General features: G+C 48.5%; 1 protein-coding gene across 9 annotated transcripts in view; it reads right to left on the reverse strand.

Annotated features, from left to right (window-relative positions):
* Positions 1-14,677, reverse strand: part of RBFOX1 (RNA binding fox-1 homolog 1) — a 1,765,566-nt gene that overhangs the window by 1,336,737 nt on the left and 414,152 nt on the right. For all 9 annotated transcript variants that reach the window (XM_060172406.1, XM_060172410.1, XM_060172405.1 and 6 more), the window contains exon 4: positions 11,748-11,780. In XM_060172406.1, the coding sequence (XP_060028389.1) occupies positions 11,748-11,780 (33 nt within the window). The remainder of the gene's footprint in view (positions 1-11,747; positions 11,781-14,677) is intronic.

The raw sequence follows: 14,677 nt of genomic DNA on the forward strand, positions 1-14,677 counted from the left end.
AGACCAGCCCACCCCTCAGGCCTGCCCCTCTCCTGGGCCCGCCATACTGCACAATGGCTGGAAGCACTAGTTTGCCCATCTGCATCTGGATCTGCATGAGTACCTAGTGAAGAAGCCTAGATGTTCTTTACGCTGACTGAGCCCATGCATCACCTGCAGCCCAGTACACAGACCCATCTGCCTATGCCTATGCAGTATATATTCTGCTTGGTTCCGGAGCCTCTGAGTCCCAGCACCCAGCCTGGAGAGCAGTCGAGAGCCCTCTCCTCTTCCTGCCTACAACCAAGATACCCACTGTTCCCAGAGGTTTCACACTGGACCTTCTCCTCCTCTGGCTGACTCTAGAGCTGAGCCTTTGTCCTTGGCCTGGGGTTTCACAAACAACCAGTCTATCCCCCATTCTTCCAGCTACCACCCCAGATGATTCTGAACATCTGGAAACTAGCTCCACCACTCTATGTCTCACCATCACCACTGAAAGCTCCCCACCCCGCTCCCTCCATGCATGAGTCTAAGGCCCCTATACCATTGATAAAGCATGCTGGGTGATGCATGGAAACTGGATGGCATTACAGGCTGTGGGAGGCTGGAAGCTCTGTTGTGCTCTGTTATGTTGGTCTAATTTGGGGTACAGAGTCTGGGAGCCAGAGTGAAAGAAGAGCCCAGGGGGGACATCTCTTGATCGTAAACAGTCAGAAGGCTGGAAGAGATGATGCCATGGAAATAAATGGTGTCATGCCTGCAGGAAAGAACTCATGTGGGAAGAGAGTCTGACATCACAGATCACTCACACAGTCTTAGCACGGGGAGTGGCAGAGGGTAGCTGAGCTCAAGCTCAGGCCAGGGAGACTGGGGGGTGGGGGCAGGAGGCCTTCCCCCCAGAGTGGTAAGACCTTGACCTGCCCCCTGAAAGAGAGGGAGAGGCAGCTCCCATTGTCACTTTCATCTCCCATCCACTGCTTTTGAGACATGGCAGTCCTGAGTATGGTTGTTGTCCCCCATTTCTATGCCTGTGACCCTCCAATTCATCTAATCACAGACCTCGAGCTTCAGTTTGCTTGGCCTTGAAACAGGAAGAATCACAGGGTGAAGGAGGAGGAACACCACAGGGGATGATGGGCAGAACACCTGACACACAGACAGCTGCCAATGAAAGTGAGCTCTTCTTTTTGTGTGTGTATGTGTATGTGTGTGTATATGTATGTGTGTATGTATGTGTGTATGTATGTGTATATCTATGTGTGTATGTGCATATGTGTGTATGTGTATGTATATGCATGTGCATGTGTGTATGTATATATGTGTATGCATATGTGTGTATGTGTGTAGGTGTATGCATATGTGTGTATGCGTGTGTATGTGTGTATGTGTATGTGTGTATGTGTATGTGTGTATGCATATGTGTGTGTGAATATGTGTGTATGTGTGTGTGTTTATGTGTATGTGTGTATATGTGTGTGTATGTGTATGTGTATGTGTGTGTGTATGTGTATTTGTGATGAGCCCCAGTGCCACCTACAGATGGCTGAGATCTTTCTAATTTATTCTCAAATCCTCACAGTCACAGAAGCCCATGGCTGTGTCTGAGAGAGAGCTCAGCCTGCTAGAGCACCATCATGCAAAACTCAAATCCCAGAGGATGCAGGTTCAACACTCAGCACCACCTTATGCCAGAGCTGAGTAGTGCTTAAGTCTCATGCCCCCCGTCCTTGATCTCTCATACTAAATAATCTTTAAAAAAGAAGAAAATTACAACCTAAATAAAGCTCAGCAATTCAAAAGAGGGAAGCAAGAAGCTCCTTTCTTTTTTTTTTTTTTTGACAGAAGCAGTAGACAGCAAATTTTCAAACAGGCTCCCATTTTCCCAATGATCCTGCACTAATTCCACAGAGTGAGGTGCCTCTGAAGATTCCAGGCCCGCTCTTTCCATTATGTGTGGAGGCTGAGAACTAGTTCTGCTTGATACCTCTGCTGATTCCTATTATCACTGAGAATGAGTTCCCAAGGAGCCCATAAAACTGCAACCACAATGACTAGCTTATGTTCAGGGCTTTTTATGCAGTGGGTAATACACTAATTGCCTTCCATACCTCCTATCAAGCCTTTTCACCTTCCCAAAACAATAACAACAACAACAACAACAACACTGTAGGGTGCACTCTCTAATTGCCTTCCTTCTGAGGAAGAGACAAAGAAAAGGAGACACACAAGAGGCTGAGCGACCTGTCTGAGCTTCCCCAGGAGTAAGCTCGATGGAGGTAGGGAGCTGGGGTGTGAATGGGGACTCTACCCCAGTCCAGAAGTCATGGTACAGTGCTCACCGTGGAGGAGCCTGCCCTGTGGCCAGACACACTGACTCGGGCAGGGGTCCTGCTCTTTCATCCCCAGGAACATCTGAGCCTGCATACATCAGTCCCCTCCTCTGTGACACATGGATGGTGACTCTCAAGCAAAACCCTGGTTGGGACTGGGTACAAGGTGTGTGGGGGGGGGTAGTGTAATGCCAGCCTCAAGTTCATGGCCATGCTCCTGCTCCTGCCCCACCCCAGAGCTCCTGGGTTCCATCTGCCCCTCCCCACCAATCAGCCTCTCACCAGAGACTTCCATCTCAGATCCCTCTCCACTTCCTTTTCTCTGGAACCCCCAATTTTCTCATTCTCAGCTCGCACCTTCTCTTCTGCTACTGCTGGGAAATGAGGTCTGTCAGGCATCCATTCTTCTTTCTGCAGCGCTAGTCACACTTGCTTCTGGCCCCTCTTTCTCTGTGCCACAGAAGGAAATGTCCTTTCTTGGTTGAGTGGATATGACAGGTCCCAGCTGTGGCACTGAGCCCTGGTAACTGGGCCATGAGCAGAGCAGGGTACCCTCAGGGATCCCCCACCACCTTCTAGGTGTCACTCCCTCTGCACTCTGAGCCGGTTCCTCCAGCCCCACAACATGTCCACACCTGTGCCGACTTCAAAGTTCCTTTAAACAGGGCTAGGGCTATAGACAGTGGTTATACATTAGGTTTTCATGTCAGAGGCCCCAGGTTCAATCCCAAGCCCTGCTGTAGGCCAGAGCTGAGCAGTGCTTGTGTGTCTCTCTCTCTCTGTCTGAAATAAATATGTTTAGAAACATTCCTTTAAACCAAGCACCATTGGAATGGCTGGTGTATGTCAGCTCATGTGTCCTCCCCCTAGGATCCCAGGTCACTCTGACTTCTGCTGTCACCACCTCCGCAGGAAGGCCCCTGCTGGCGACGTTAAGGTTGAGTCCCAGCCAAAGCCAGGGCCCTCAACCTAGTGCCTGTTTCCCCTGCCTCTCACAGCCCATTCAACACTCACCCTTTTTCTCTAAGATTCTTTCCCTGTGTGTCTAGGGGAGGCCTAGATGTAGCCTCTGTCCACTCTTCTCACGGCCACACTGCTGTTCAGTCTCCAACCCCCATGGGTGCCTCCTCCCTTGCCGGGGGCCAAGGCCTTAGCTAAGTCTCTCATATAGCCGGTGAGAGGACATTCTGACCATTGGAACTGGGATTACCATCTAGCTGTTTGGAAAGTCGCTCACCCACCTCCCTCCCCCACTACCTTAGCAGAACTTCCTCATTGTTTGTGCTTATATTGCGGCTGCAAAATAAAATTTTTAGAGCTTGATCAGACCTCCTGTCTTGCTCTCGTTCTTCGTGTCTCCTGTCTCCTGCATTCTCTCACCCCCTACCCTAGGTCTCCGTTGATAGACCCCGCAGGCCGGGGCACCTGGCACCCGATGTGGGGCCTTTTTGGGCCTGGGGTCTGAGAGAACGTCGCTCCCCAATGGTCGACCACAAAGCATTGTGACCGCCGCTTCAGACAAGAAGTGAGCAAAGGTCCGCATAGGATCACTGCTTCAGCCAAGAAGTGAATGAAGATCTGCATTGTGATCGCCACAGAATCGCCCGTCTGTGAGACTGATCCGTTTTAAGGTAAGAAAGAGCGACGCAATTATGGGACAAGCATTGAGCAAGCATGATTTGTTTCTTAAGGGCCTCAAAGAGTCCCTCAAGACATGAGGAACTAGGGTTAAGAAAAAGGATCTCAAGAAGTTTTTCGATTTTGTGAGTGATGTTTGCCAGTGGTTCCCCTTAGAGGGGACTATTGATAAAAAAAAGATGGGCCAGAGTAGGAAACTGTTTAAGAGATTTTTATGAGACCTTTGGTCCAGAAAAGATTCCAGTCCAGGCTTTTTCTTACTGGAATTTAGTAAATGATATACTCAAAGTCTATAAACATTGTCCTGATGTACAGGGAGTCATGAGAGAGAGAGAAAAAATCTTACAGCGACACTCCCGGCCACCTTCTGTTTGTGAGTCCGTCTCTATTCCCATGCCTGATTCAGGAGACCCCACCCCTGAGGCCACCACAATCGAAATGGCGCCTGCTAAGTCCCCTCCTATTAAGATTTACCCCTCTTTGACAACCTTAAGATCCCCCGCCAAAGACAGGCCTGATGATAGTCTTTCTCCTGAAGAGGCCTTATCCCTTAATGAAGAGGCGGCCAAATATCATAATCCTAACCGGACATGTGGGGCCCCTGCCTTGTCCTCCCTCTCATGCTCTCCACATGTCTCTACTTGCTGACACCCTAGCCCACCCTTCAAGGTGCCAGTCCCATCCAGGCTCTCCTGTGACTAAAACCAGACCCAAAACTCCATGGTTGTATGGAGTGTTCTGCTCTTCTGAAAAACCTGGTCCTCATAGAACAATGGGAACTACAGTCACTATGATACACCCCTGCCAAAATAGTGTCTTTAGAGATGAAGGTTCTGAGGGAGGAATCAGAGGTGGTCAAGATGCTTCTCCATCTCTTGGGAATGTCCATGTCCCTTTGGCGGGAGAGGGTCATAAGAAGAGAGGCAGAGGGAGTTGGGTGGTAGCACAGCGAATTAAGTGCACGTGGTACAAAGCGCAAGGACTGGCTAAGGGGAGTCGCTTCACAGGTGGTGTAGCAGGTCTGCAGGTGTCTGTCTTTCTCTCCCTCTCTCTTTCTTCCCCTCCTCTCTCCATTTCTCTTTATTCTATCCAACAACGACGACAATAACAACAATAATAACTACAACAACAATGAAAAAAAAACAAGGGGGAAAATAAGTAAATATAAGAAGAGAGGCAGAGCAAAGTCACCTGAGATAATCACCTGTCCTCCACTCCTGCCTCTCTGTTGGGAGCACTTCAACTGCCATGGGACAGAGGGGGTATTATCTGAGGGACACACACCTCCACCCCTTATTATCCCATCTGTTAATAAATCCACTCCCCTTGTACCACTGGACAGGACCTGCTTCACTCTGCAGAATCAAGTAGATAAGCCTCAAAATCTTCCCTGCTCCCTCGTGTTGGACTGTGCACTCGGAAGGTGTGGCTGGTTCCAAGCTGTCATGTGCCCAGGATACAGCAGCTATGTCTGTCAAATTAAAGAAGGCCAACTACATTCCCCAATGGGGAATTCTGAACTCCTGAATTCAAGGCAGATCTTGTTTTAAAGGCTCTTTAAGTTTTCCTCTGAGCCAGCTCTGGGAACAGTGAAGACAGCAAGACGGAATGGTTGGACAGAAGAGGACAAAGCTGGAGTGCTCCTGGGGGATGGCAGCTGACTCTCCAGTGGGTCCCGTCTAGAGAGCAGGTGGCATCATGCCATGGTGAAAGAAACTATGCACGTGAACTCTGATCTGGTAGGCCTTGGGCTTAGTTAGCCAGGACACACAGTCTGCACAGCAAGTTTCCAAAGCCACGGGTCTCTAAACAAGTTTCCAAATAGGTGATGTATTATCACATTTACACAAGAGAGAGAGGACCAGGGCTGTGGGAGGAAGTTAAGTAGCACTTGTGAAATGCCCACTTGGTACTGGATACTGTCTGAGACAGAGGTTGGGGATGCAAAATCATTTGGTCAGGCCTGGCCAAGGTAACTACAGGTGGGACTAGAAATTCAATAAATTTAGGAGCTTTCTTCACAGCGATGTTAAGTGCCAATTTTTAAGTAGATGATTCTCTATGGTCTGCAAATGACATTTAAAATATTTGAATGGCTCTTGGCAGAAAAACAAAAGGTTTCTACCCCTGGTCTAAGTCACTGTATGTGGATAATCGCATTTCAAAATTAAATTCAAGTTGAAGGGATCATGTTGAATGACCATCAGCCAAAAAGAGAAGGAAAAATACCAAATGGTTTCATTTATAGGTGGAATTTAAGAAACAAGGACAGAAGGAAAAACACTAGGTGAAACTCGGACTGCTGGTGGTGGATTGCACCAAAGCAAAGGACTCTGGGGAAGGAAGAGAAGGGAGGGCTGGGCGGGGGCTTTGGGACCCTGGTACATGGTGATGGAAAGGGCCTAGCTGGGGCTGAGAGTGTTCTGTTAGACACAGGGAGTTGAGAAACTATATCTCTGTGTTAACAACTTTACTGTACGCCATTAACTTCTCAATAAAGCAATAAAAAGTCAGGTCCAAGCTCGCCTTTGGGGAGACTCTACTGTCCTATTTACTAACCTTAGAGACTTGCTTAGCAGGCTAATGCACAGGTACACAAGCTTGTCGGGCCTGCGGCCATATATCACACAGGACTCCAAAGCCCACACTCTTTCAACTTGACACTGCCTTGGTGCAATACTCTGTATTTCCCTTGTAACTGCTCTCTGGCTTCTTAAGGGCCTTGGAATGGTCAAAACTGACCTTTTAATTATAATATATATATATATATATACACACACACACACACACACACACACACATATATATAAAAGAAAGAAACTTGGCACCTTCTCAAATGTACTGGCTTCTCTCCAAAGGGCCAGAGTCCTTCTGAGGGACTCTGCAGTTTTGAATTTGCTGTGAAAGAGTCAAGGTTGGGGCTAGAAAAAGCAATGATTGCTCAGCCTGAAATAAAGCTTCTGTTTAGAAGAAAAAGATGTGGGGGGGCTGTGCCTACCACCTGCATGGTGGGCCACTGCTATTATTTAGGACAACAAAACTGCAATATCAATCAATCTCAGTTCCATTGCTTTGCCAAGAAATAGGAACAGGCCAATTTATCAACATGGAGGCCTTCCTCTGGGTTTATATTGCCATTAGACTATCAACAGGAAATCATTAAGGTGAGGCAAGGAACCGACTAGTAACTGGAAAGAAATGATTTTTTCCCTCCCAAACATCTTCCCTGCAACCTTCTCTGTGTGACTGTCAGTGTAAGCCTTCCTGGGGCTGCCTAGGTCTCATGTCTTTGTGCTAATGTGCGGTGGGTGGGGGGAGGGGGGGGAGAGAGAGCTCTGGGCTAGAGGCATTTGCAAGCCAGTGGCTGTGCCCAGGTGACTTGGTTCTCTCTCAGCAGGACCAGCTGAGAGAGGATAAATGGGGGAAGATGTGTATGCATTTGTGTGATAAAACAGGCTTAATGATTCTGAAGGGGAAGGAGTCCAGGATAGTACAGCAGCAACTTAGGAACAAAATGGAACCATGCAGGGCCAATTAATGTGCAAATATGTGTGTGCTGAACTTGCATTCCATTCATCATGTGGACATGGAAATTGGGCCATTTATCTGTTATATTATGTATGTGACATCTTAGTTTGGTTCTTACAGGCTGCTCTGGGACAAAGGGCTGTGTGCTTTGCAGCTAGCAGAGGGAATTTAAGATAAATTCTTCAGCTGTCATAAACATTGCTGGGCAGAACTTGGTCAGAAGATAAACCTCTTTCCTCTGCGGGGTCTGCACATTTCTCAGTAGCCCACGTGCCATCTCATTAAAACTGTGTGTGGTGCAGGGAGGGGTGGCATATGCCAGGAGAAATTATTGGCACAAACAGCCTGCTGTCATGTTTTCAAAGTCCAGATTTAGCAAAGGGTATTCACATATTCCCTGTCAATCTGCAGAGAGAAAGGGAACTGGCTTGGCCATTCATTCTGGGATGCTGAGGCTTTGTCATTCTTGTCTGTCTGTAACCCAGGGCTCCTCCACAGGTGGTGCTAGCTCTGCCTGAACTACAGCTGTTTGTGTTGGAGGGGAGGGAAGGGAGCAGGGAGGCATCTGAAGAGGAAGAGGACCTCACAGAGGCACCTTCCCAGAGCCACCATTATTTACCTAACAGAATATTCCATGAATATGGATTTGCTTTAAATAATGGTGATCTCTTGCTTTGATGAATTGCCCTTAGAAATTCAATGAATAAAAAAGGTTAACTCTCTGCAGTCATGCAAAAAAAAAAAAAAAATCATTTGGCTGCATCATTTACCACTGCAGCCTTAGAAACAATAATCAGGAGAGAGAGAGAAAGGGATTTGTTTACTTGTTCATTTTAAACCTGTTCCATCTTGGAAGTAGGAGTCTGAAGTAAAAATGAATGAATGAATAAATGAATGAATGAATGAGTGAACCTCTGTGCTCAGTGTTCTTACACTTTCTTCTCCCCTTTATGTATCTTCTTCTCTCATCTGATCATTTTTTGTCCATGTGCCATGCTATTAAAAGTTTTATTTGTGGGGCTGGGCAGTGATGCACTAGGTAGACCACATTCATTACAACATGCAAGGAACAGGAGCCAAGCTCCAGGTTCCCACCTGTAGAAAGAAGGCTTCAGGAGTGGTGAAGCCATGCTACAGATGTCTCTCCCCCATCTATCTCTCCCTTCCCTCTCAGTTTCCCTCTCTCTTTCTCTCTCTCTCTCTCTCTCTCTCTCTCTCTCTTTCTCTCTCTCTCTCTCTCTCTCTCTCTCTCTCTCTCTCTCTATATATATATATATATATATATATATATATATATATATATATGGTTTAGGAGTAGTGATTCTGTCACTGAGCTCCAGTGATAACCCGGAGGCAAAAGTGAATAAATAAGTAAAACAATAAGTGTTTTATTTGTTTACTAATGAGAGAGAAAGGGAGGGAGGGAGGAAGAAGAGAGAGAGAGAGACCATCACAGCACCCCTACTGGGAGTTATGAAGCTCAGAATCCCAGCTCTGGACAATTCTACCAAGGACTCATGTACTCCCAAGCTCCCAAGCTCCATTCTCCAACCTGGAAATGGTGCTAGTACTCTGCCACCAGCGATTTTGGTGACAATGCGTGTAAAGGTGTTTTACTGCTGGTTGTTTTTAGCTGCCAAATGCAGCAGCCAGGTAAGAAGGAAGAAGGATGAAGAGGCTGAGACAGGACTCTGTCCATGGAGGCCACAGAGGCCAGAGACATCTTCAGGAAATTCCTAGAGAGCAGAGCCAGCTCTGAAGGACTGGCAGAGCCCACGTGGCCTGAAAGCTCACTGTGCACTGTTGCGGGTTCAAGACTTAGAGCCGGCTGATGGAGTCCACAGGGAAGAGCTTTGATAACATTAAGAGTCACAGAAAGAGTTCATGCTCTTCAGGAATTCTGGTTCCTGAACAAAGGGAAGGTCCAACTTATCTAGGGGGCTGCAGGGTTGAGAACTGAAGCAGAGGCCTAAAGGTTAATGTGTGGGATTTGGACCCACTATCCAGGGTCTGGCTGCCTTAGTTACTGTTACTGTTTTCCTGCATAGCTGTGTCTGGGGGATGTTTAGCTTCAGGAATAAGCACACACATTACGGTGCACAAAGACCCAGGTTCAAGCCCCCTGCCTCCACCTGCAGGGGGAAGCTTTGTGAGTGGTGAAGCAGGGCTGCAGGTGTCTCTCTCCCTCTCTATCTTCCCCATTCTCTCAGTTTCTCTCTGTCTCTATCCAATAATAAATGAATAAATAAGATACACCGCTAGAGATGGGGCATAGCTCTCTCAAGGCCTTCTGTTATCTGGGGCTTCTCTTCTTCCTAGTTTGGTTACTTAACTCTTTCTTTGCCCTGACATTCTCTTTTCTAATTCAGCACTGTGTGTCTCTCTCCAAGTGAATATATGAACATCCTAACCTCCTCCGGGTGACTTTAGGAGTTGGGCTTAGGGAAGAGAGAGCACAAGGGCAAAGCCCCCCTGAGTGGGATTAGGTCCCTGACAGCAAGAGTCAACAGAGTGTGCTGCTCCCCACCAGGTGAAGCTGTCAGGAGAAGTTATCCCTGTGCAAAGCAGGGTGAGAGTGCTAACCTGTCACCAGGGCAAAGGCTTCCCAATGTTCAGAGCCTTGAGAACTTACTGCTTTTGACTACCCCCCACCCCGAACCTATGCCCTCCTGTTACAGAGACCGAGACAGAAACCCAGCAGAGCAGCGAGTCTCTGCGGCTATCCAGACACGGTCAGAAAGCCCAGGGGTGGTGCTCATTAGCTGTATGGCCATAGGAAGGCCGTGGAGCGTTCCTCAGCTCCCTCTGTTCTTTCCGTGAGGGTTTTTCTAAGACAAGGCACAGGGCAGCCTGCATCTAACCTATAGCATACAGTTGCACCAAACGCATGGACATACATTGTACCATTGCCACTGAGAAGCTTTAGACAACCCCCATGTGATGGGGGCTGGCTTTCTCATTCCAGAAATGAGGAAAGGAAGGCCAGGCAGGCGAGTGACTGGCTCAGGCATCCAATCCCAAGGTCACAAGAAAGCAGGTAAGTCCAGGGGCTGCACACCTCCACCCCACCCCAGCCTTCTGCTTCCGGTCTATCCACAGCATTAAACAGCATTTATACCATCGATGCCTCACATCCCCGGGGAAGCATCTGCCCACCAGGCTGTTCAACCCATAGGCTTTGTCCCATAGGCTGGTTGAAGAGTCAGTCATGTGATGATAAGCTGTGATGGATAAGGAGGGGAAAAAAACCAGGGAATGTGATCCTGAGTGTCTGGAGCAGGGAATGCGACAGGCACTTGGGGCTTTGAGGAGAGGCGAGAGGACTCGGTGGTGACGACGTCTGAGCTGTCCGCTCTGCTATGTGCTTTTCACCCACATGAGGCAGGTTTCTGTTCACAGCCCTAATTCTGGGTGAAGACTCCCAATGTCCACTCCTCCAGGAAGTTAAGGGTGTGTTGAGGCCTACTGGAGCTGGGGAGGCACCAGGATTGGCCTCAGCTGGAAATAATCCAGTGCCGAAGTGACAAGTTTTGGGGAGACCTGCCCTTTGCATTCACACTGAAGCTCCCTCTTGGATGACAGCACCCCCTTATTTTTATGAAGCACAGACAGAAGCACCCCGTACCCTTTATTTCGTGCTACCAAGGCAACACCACAGCGAGGATCAAAGGGGCAAACAGCTACCACTGGGGAGCTCATGGGGTCCTCATCCTGTACACTGCCACCCAGAGCCCAGGCTCTCGAAGTCCAGCGTGGAGCCCTCTGCTCCTGCACAGACATGACCAGCACCTGGAGACCAGGCATATGGAGGAGGTCCCACTAAGTGACACCATGCACTTCCCAAGGGAAGGCTGCTAACTACTGACCAACATTTTGTGTAACCACCACCCATGTTGTCAACACTGGCCACACTCCCTCAGTGCTCCCAGAGGGTGAGCAGAGAGGAGAGGAGAGGAGGGCAGGGCAGGCAACATGGCAGAAGCCATGGAGGCCTCAAGGCCTCACGAAGGGCTGTGTGCAGAGACAGACAGACTCAGACAGGAGATCTACTCCGACATCAGCATCATCCCCAGGTCCCCAGGCTCATGCAGGGGAGAGCAGTACACTGACGTGGTCAGCCTTGAGTCCTGGCCCTGGGGAGCCCCTTCCAGCCCCGTCTCCCAAGACCACACAGAGCAGAGTCATGACCGCAATGCCCGACCTACTTCATCACACAAGAATACCACTCAAGATTTCCTCAGAAGAAAAGAGTGAAACCATGTTTCCTACCTCGATTTTGCTGGCAGCCGTGCTGGCAGGGACCTACAAGTTAGAGGAGGAAAAGACATTAGTATTGATTCAACAAGAAAGTAATTGGATTAATTGTCTTTTTAAAGGGACTGGCATCAATAATTTGTTATGGCCTGAGGGGACAATAGGCCCAGCACACCACACACACACACACACACACACACACACACACACACACACACACACAGAGGTACTTTTTTCTCTAGCCAAGCACAGTCACAAGATTTGTTTTTCCAGTCCTGTGTCTGAGGTGAAGAGGATAATTAATAATTTCAACACATTATAACAATCTTGCCAGGAAAAAAAGGGGAGGAGGGCTGGGTTCAGTGCCCGTGTGCTGGTGACGGTTAAATGAACACAGCAAAAGCAAAGGCACTGAAGATATTTTTAAGTTGTTGTTTTTGCTATTTTATTTTTCCTTCAAGTCTCAATTCCAGGCAATGTGAAGCGCGAGTGAAAGCTTTTAACTACAGTTACGGACATCAACCTTCTGACTTCAAAATACCCCGGTGTGGGGGTGTTATGAAAGGAAGAGACGGGATGGGCAGCCAGCAGCTTCCCCTCAGTGTTCTGCTCTGCACCAGAACCATTTTTGTCACTTCAACTTCATACATAACAACGTTGAGTTTGATGGAGTTAAATGATTCTTCCAAGCCCAGAAAGCTACTGAGTCAGGACATTGGATTTAAATAACTCTCTCTCTTACAACTTTGTGTTTGCAAGAGACGGATAGACTAGAGCACCATTCTGTACTGGAACAGCTGGCGTTGGGCCTAGAGCACACAGATCCTGTTCTCTATCCACTGAACTGTCACCCCAGCTCCGGAATATAACTGAAGCCCAAGAGCATGCCCTGTGGACGTCCATTCAGCCTCCTGCTCACTGTTTAATTCTACAACAAAAGCTTATTTATTAGATTCATTTATTGATTTATTTTTGCCTCCAGGGTTATTGCTGGGACACAGTGCCTGCCCTACGAATCCACTGCTCCTGGAGGCCACTTTTTCCCATTTTGTTGCCCTTGTTGTTGTTGTTGTTGTTATTGTTGCCATTGATGTTGTTGTTGGATAGGACAGAGAAATTGAGAGAGGATGGGAGACAAAGGGGGGGGGAGAAAGACAGACACCTGCAGACCTGCTTCACTGCTTGTAAAGTGACCCCCCCACCTGCAGATGGGGAGACAGGGTTCAATCCAGGATCCTTATGCCAGTTCTTGTGCTTCATGCCATATGTGTTTAACCTGCTGTGCTACCACACAACCCCCAAAAGCTTTTATTTATTTATTTATTTATTTTTCCCTTCAGGGTTATTGCTGGGACTTGGTGCCTGCACTACAAACCCACTGCTCCTGGAGGCTATTTCTTCCCTTTTGTTGCCCTTGTTTATCACTGTAGCCATTATTATTGCTGTCGTTGTTGTTGGATAGGACAGAGTGAAATCGAGAGAGGAGGAGAAGATAGAGGGGGGGAGAGAAAGACAGACACCTGCAATCCTGCTTCACCGCTTGTGAAGTGACCCCCCCCCCAACAGATGGGGAGCCAGGAGCTCAAACTGGGATCCTTACGCTGGTACTTGCACTTAGCACCATGTGTGCTTAACCTGCCATGCTACTGCCCAACCCCCAGACACTTTTATTTTATTTAAGAGAGGCAGAGAGAGAGAGGGAGATGGGGGGAGAAGGAGAGAGAGAGAGAAGGAGAGAAAGAGAGGGAGAGAGACAGAGAGAGAGAGAGAAGGGGGAGAAGGAGAGAGAGAGGGAGAGAGAGAGGGAGAGAAGGAGACAGAGAGGGAGAGGGAGAGGGAGAGGGAGAGGGAGAGAGGGAGAGAGGGAGAGGGAGAGGGAGAGGGAGAGGGAGAGGAGAGGGAGAGGGAGAGGGAGAGGGAGAGGGAGAGGGAGAGGGAGAGGGAGAGGGAGAGGGAGAGGGAGAGGGAGAGGAGAGGGAGAGGGAGAGGGAGAGGGAGAGAGAGAGAGAGAGAGAGAAGGAGCCCACAGCACTGAAGCTCCCTTCAAATCAGTGGTAGCCAGGCTTAAACCTGGGCTGCACACATGGCCAAGCAGTGTGCCATTCAGTGAGCTATTCAGTGGGTCTGGACCACAAGGTTTTATTTAGATGCCACCCACTCTGTTCAATGCACTTAGAGAGGCAGATAAACACTTTTGTTTTGAAAACTCTGCCCTGAAGCTTTCTATCTGATACCCCAGCTTGACTCAGCCACCCTGAGCCATACTGCACTCACTGCCAGACTGCTGTGGGCTGAGGTGTGCCCCTCCCCCACCCCAAATTCATGAAGCTCTAGCCCCCATGGGATGGTGTTTGGAGATGGGACCTTGTGGAGTTGACCGAGACCAGTCATGAGGAGGCAGCCCTAATGATGGATGGGATTCGTGCCCTCACAGGGAGTGACACCAACCCCGTATGTACTCATACAAGGAGTCTCTCTCTAGTGTTAGGCTCAGTGTAGGTAGAGACAGGTGCAGGAGAGAGCCAGGCCTGGAAAGCAGCTGAAACACTTTGCTGCACCACATCTACACACAGTCCCAATGCCAGTGGGAAGTAATTAAATGTTGCACAGGTAATGGGAGTGATCACAGCTGTGGGTGTGACTTAGAAAGGAAGCAAAGGAAGGTCATAAGAGCTGTTGTTATGAGCATGGTTGGGCTCTCTCTCTCTCTGCCTAGCGGGAAGCATCAACGTGTAAGCAAGTCTCTCTCTCTCTGTGTGTCCATGTGTATTCCACTCCAGCATGTGCATTCTCACTTTTCTCAAGTAAAATTTAAAATTCCTGAAAAGAAAAAAATAAATAAAATAAAAAGGAAGTGACACCAAAGAGTTTGTGCTCATTTCTTCCTCCACTCCTGCTTCTACCTGCATGCCCACAGAAGAGGCCATCTAAAGACACAGCAAGGA

Source organism: Erinaceus europaeus, chromosome 15 (genome assembly GCF_950295315.1).
Source record: "Erinaceus europaeus chromosome 15, mEriEur2.1, whole genome shotgun sequence".
Classification (NCBI taxonomy): Eukaryota; Metazoa; Chordata; class Mammalia; order Eulipotyphla; family Erinaceidae; genus Erinaceus; species Erinaceus europaeus.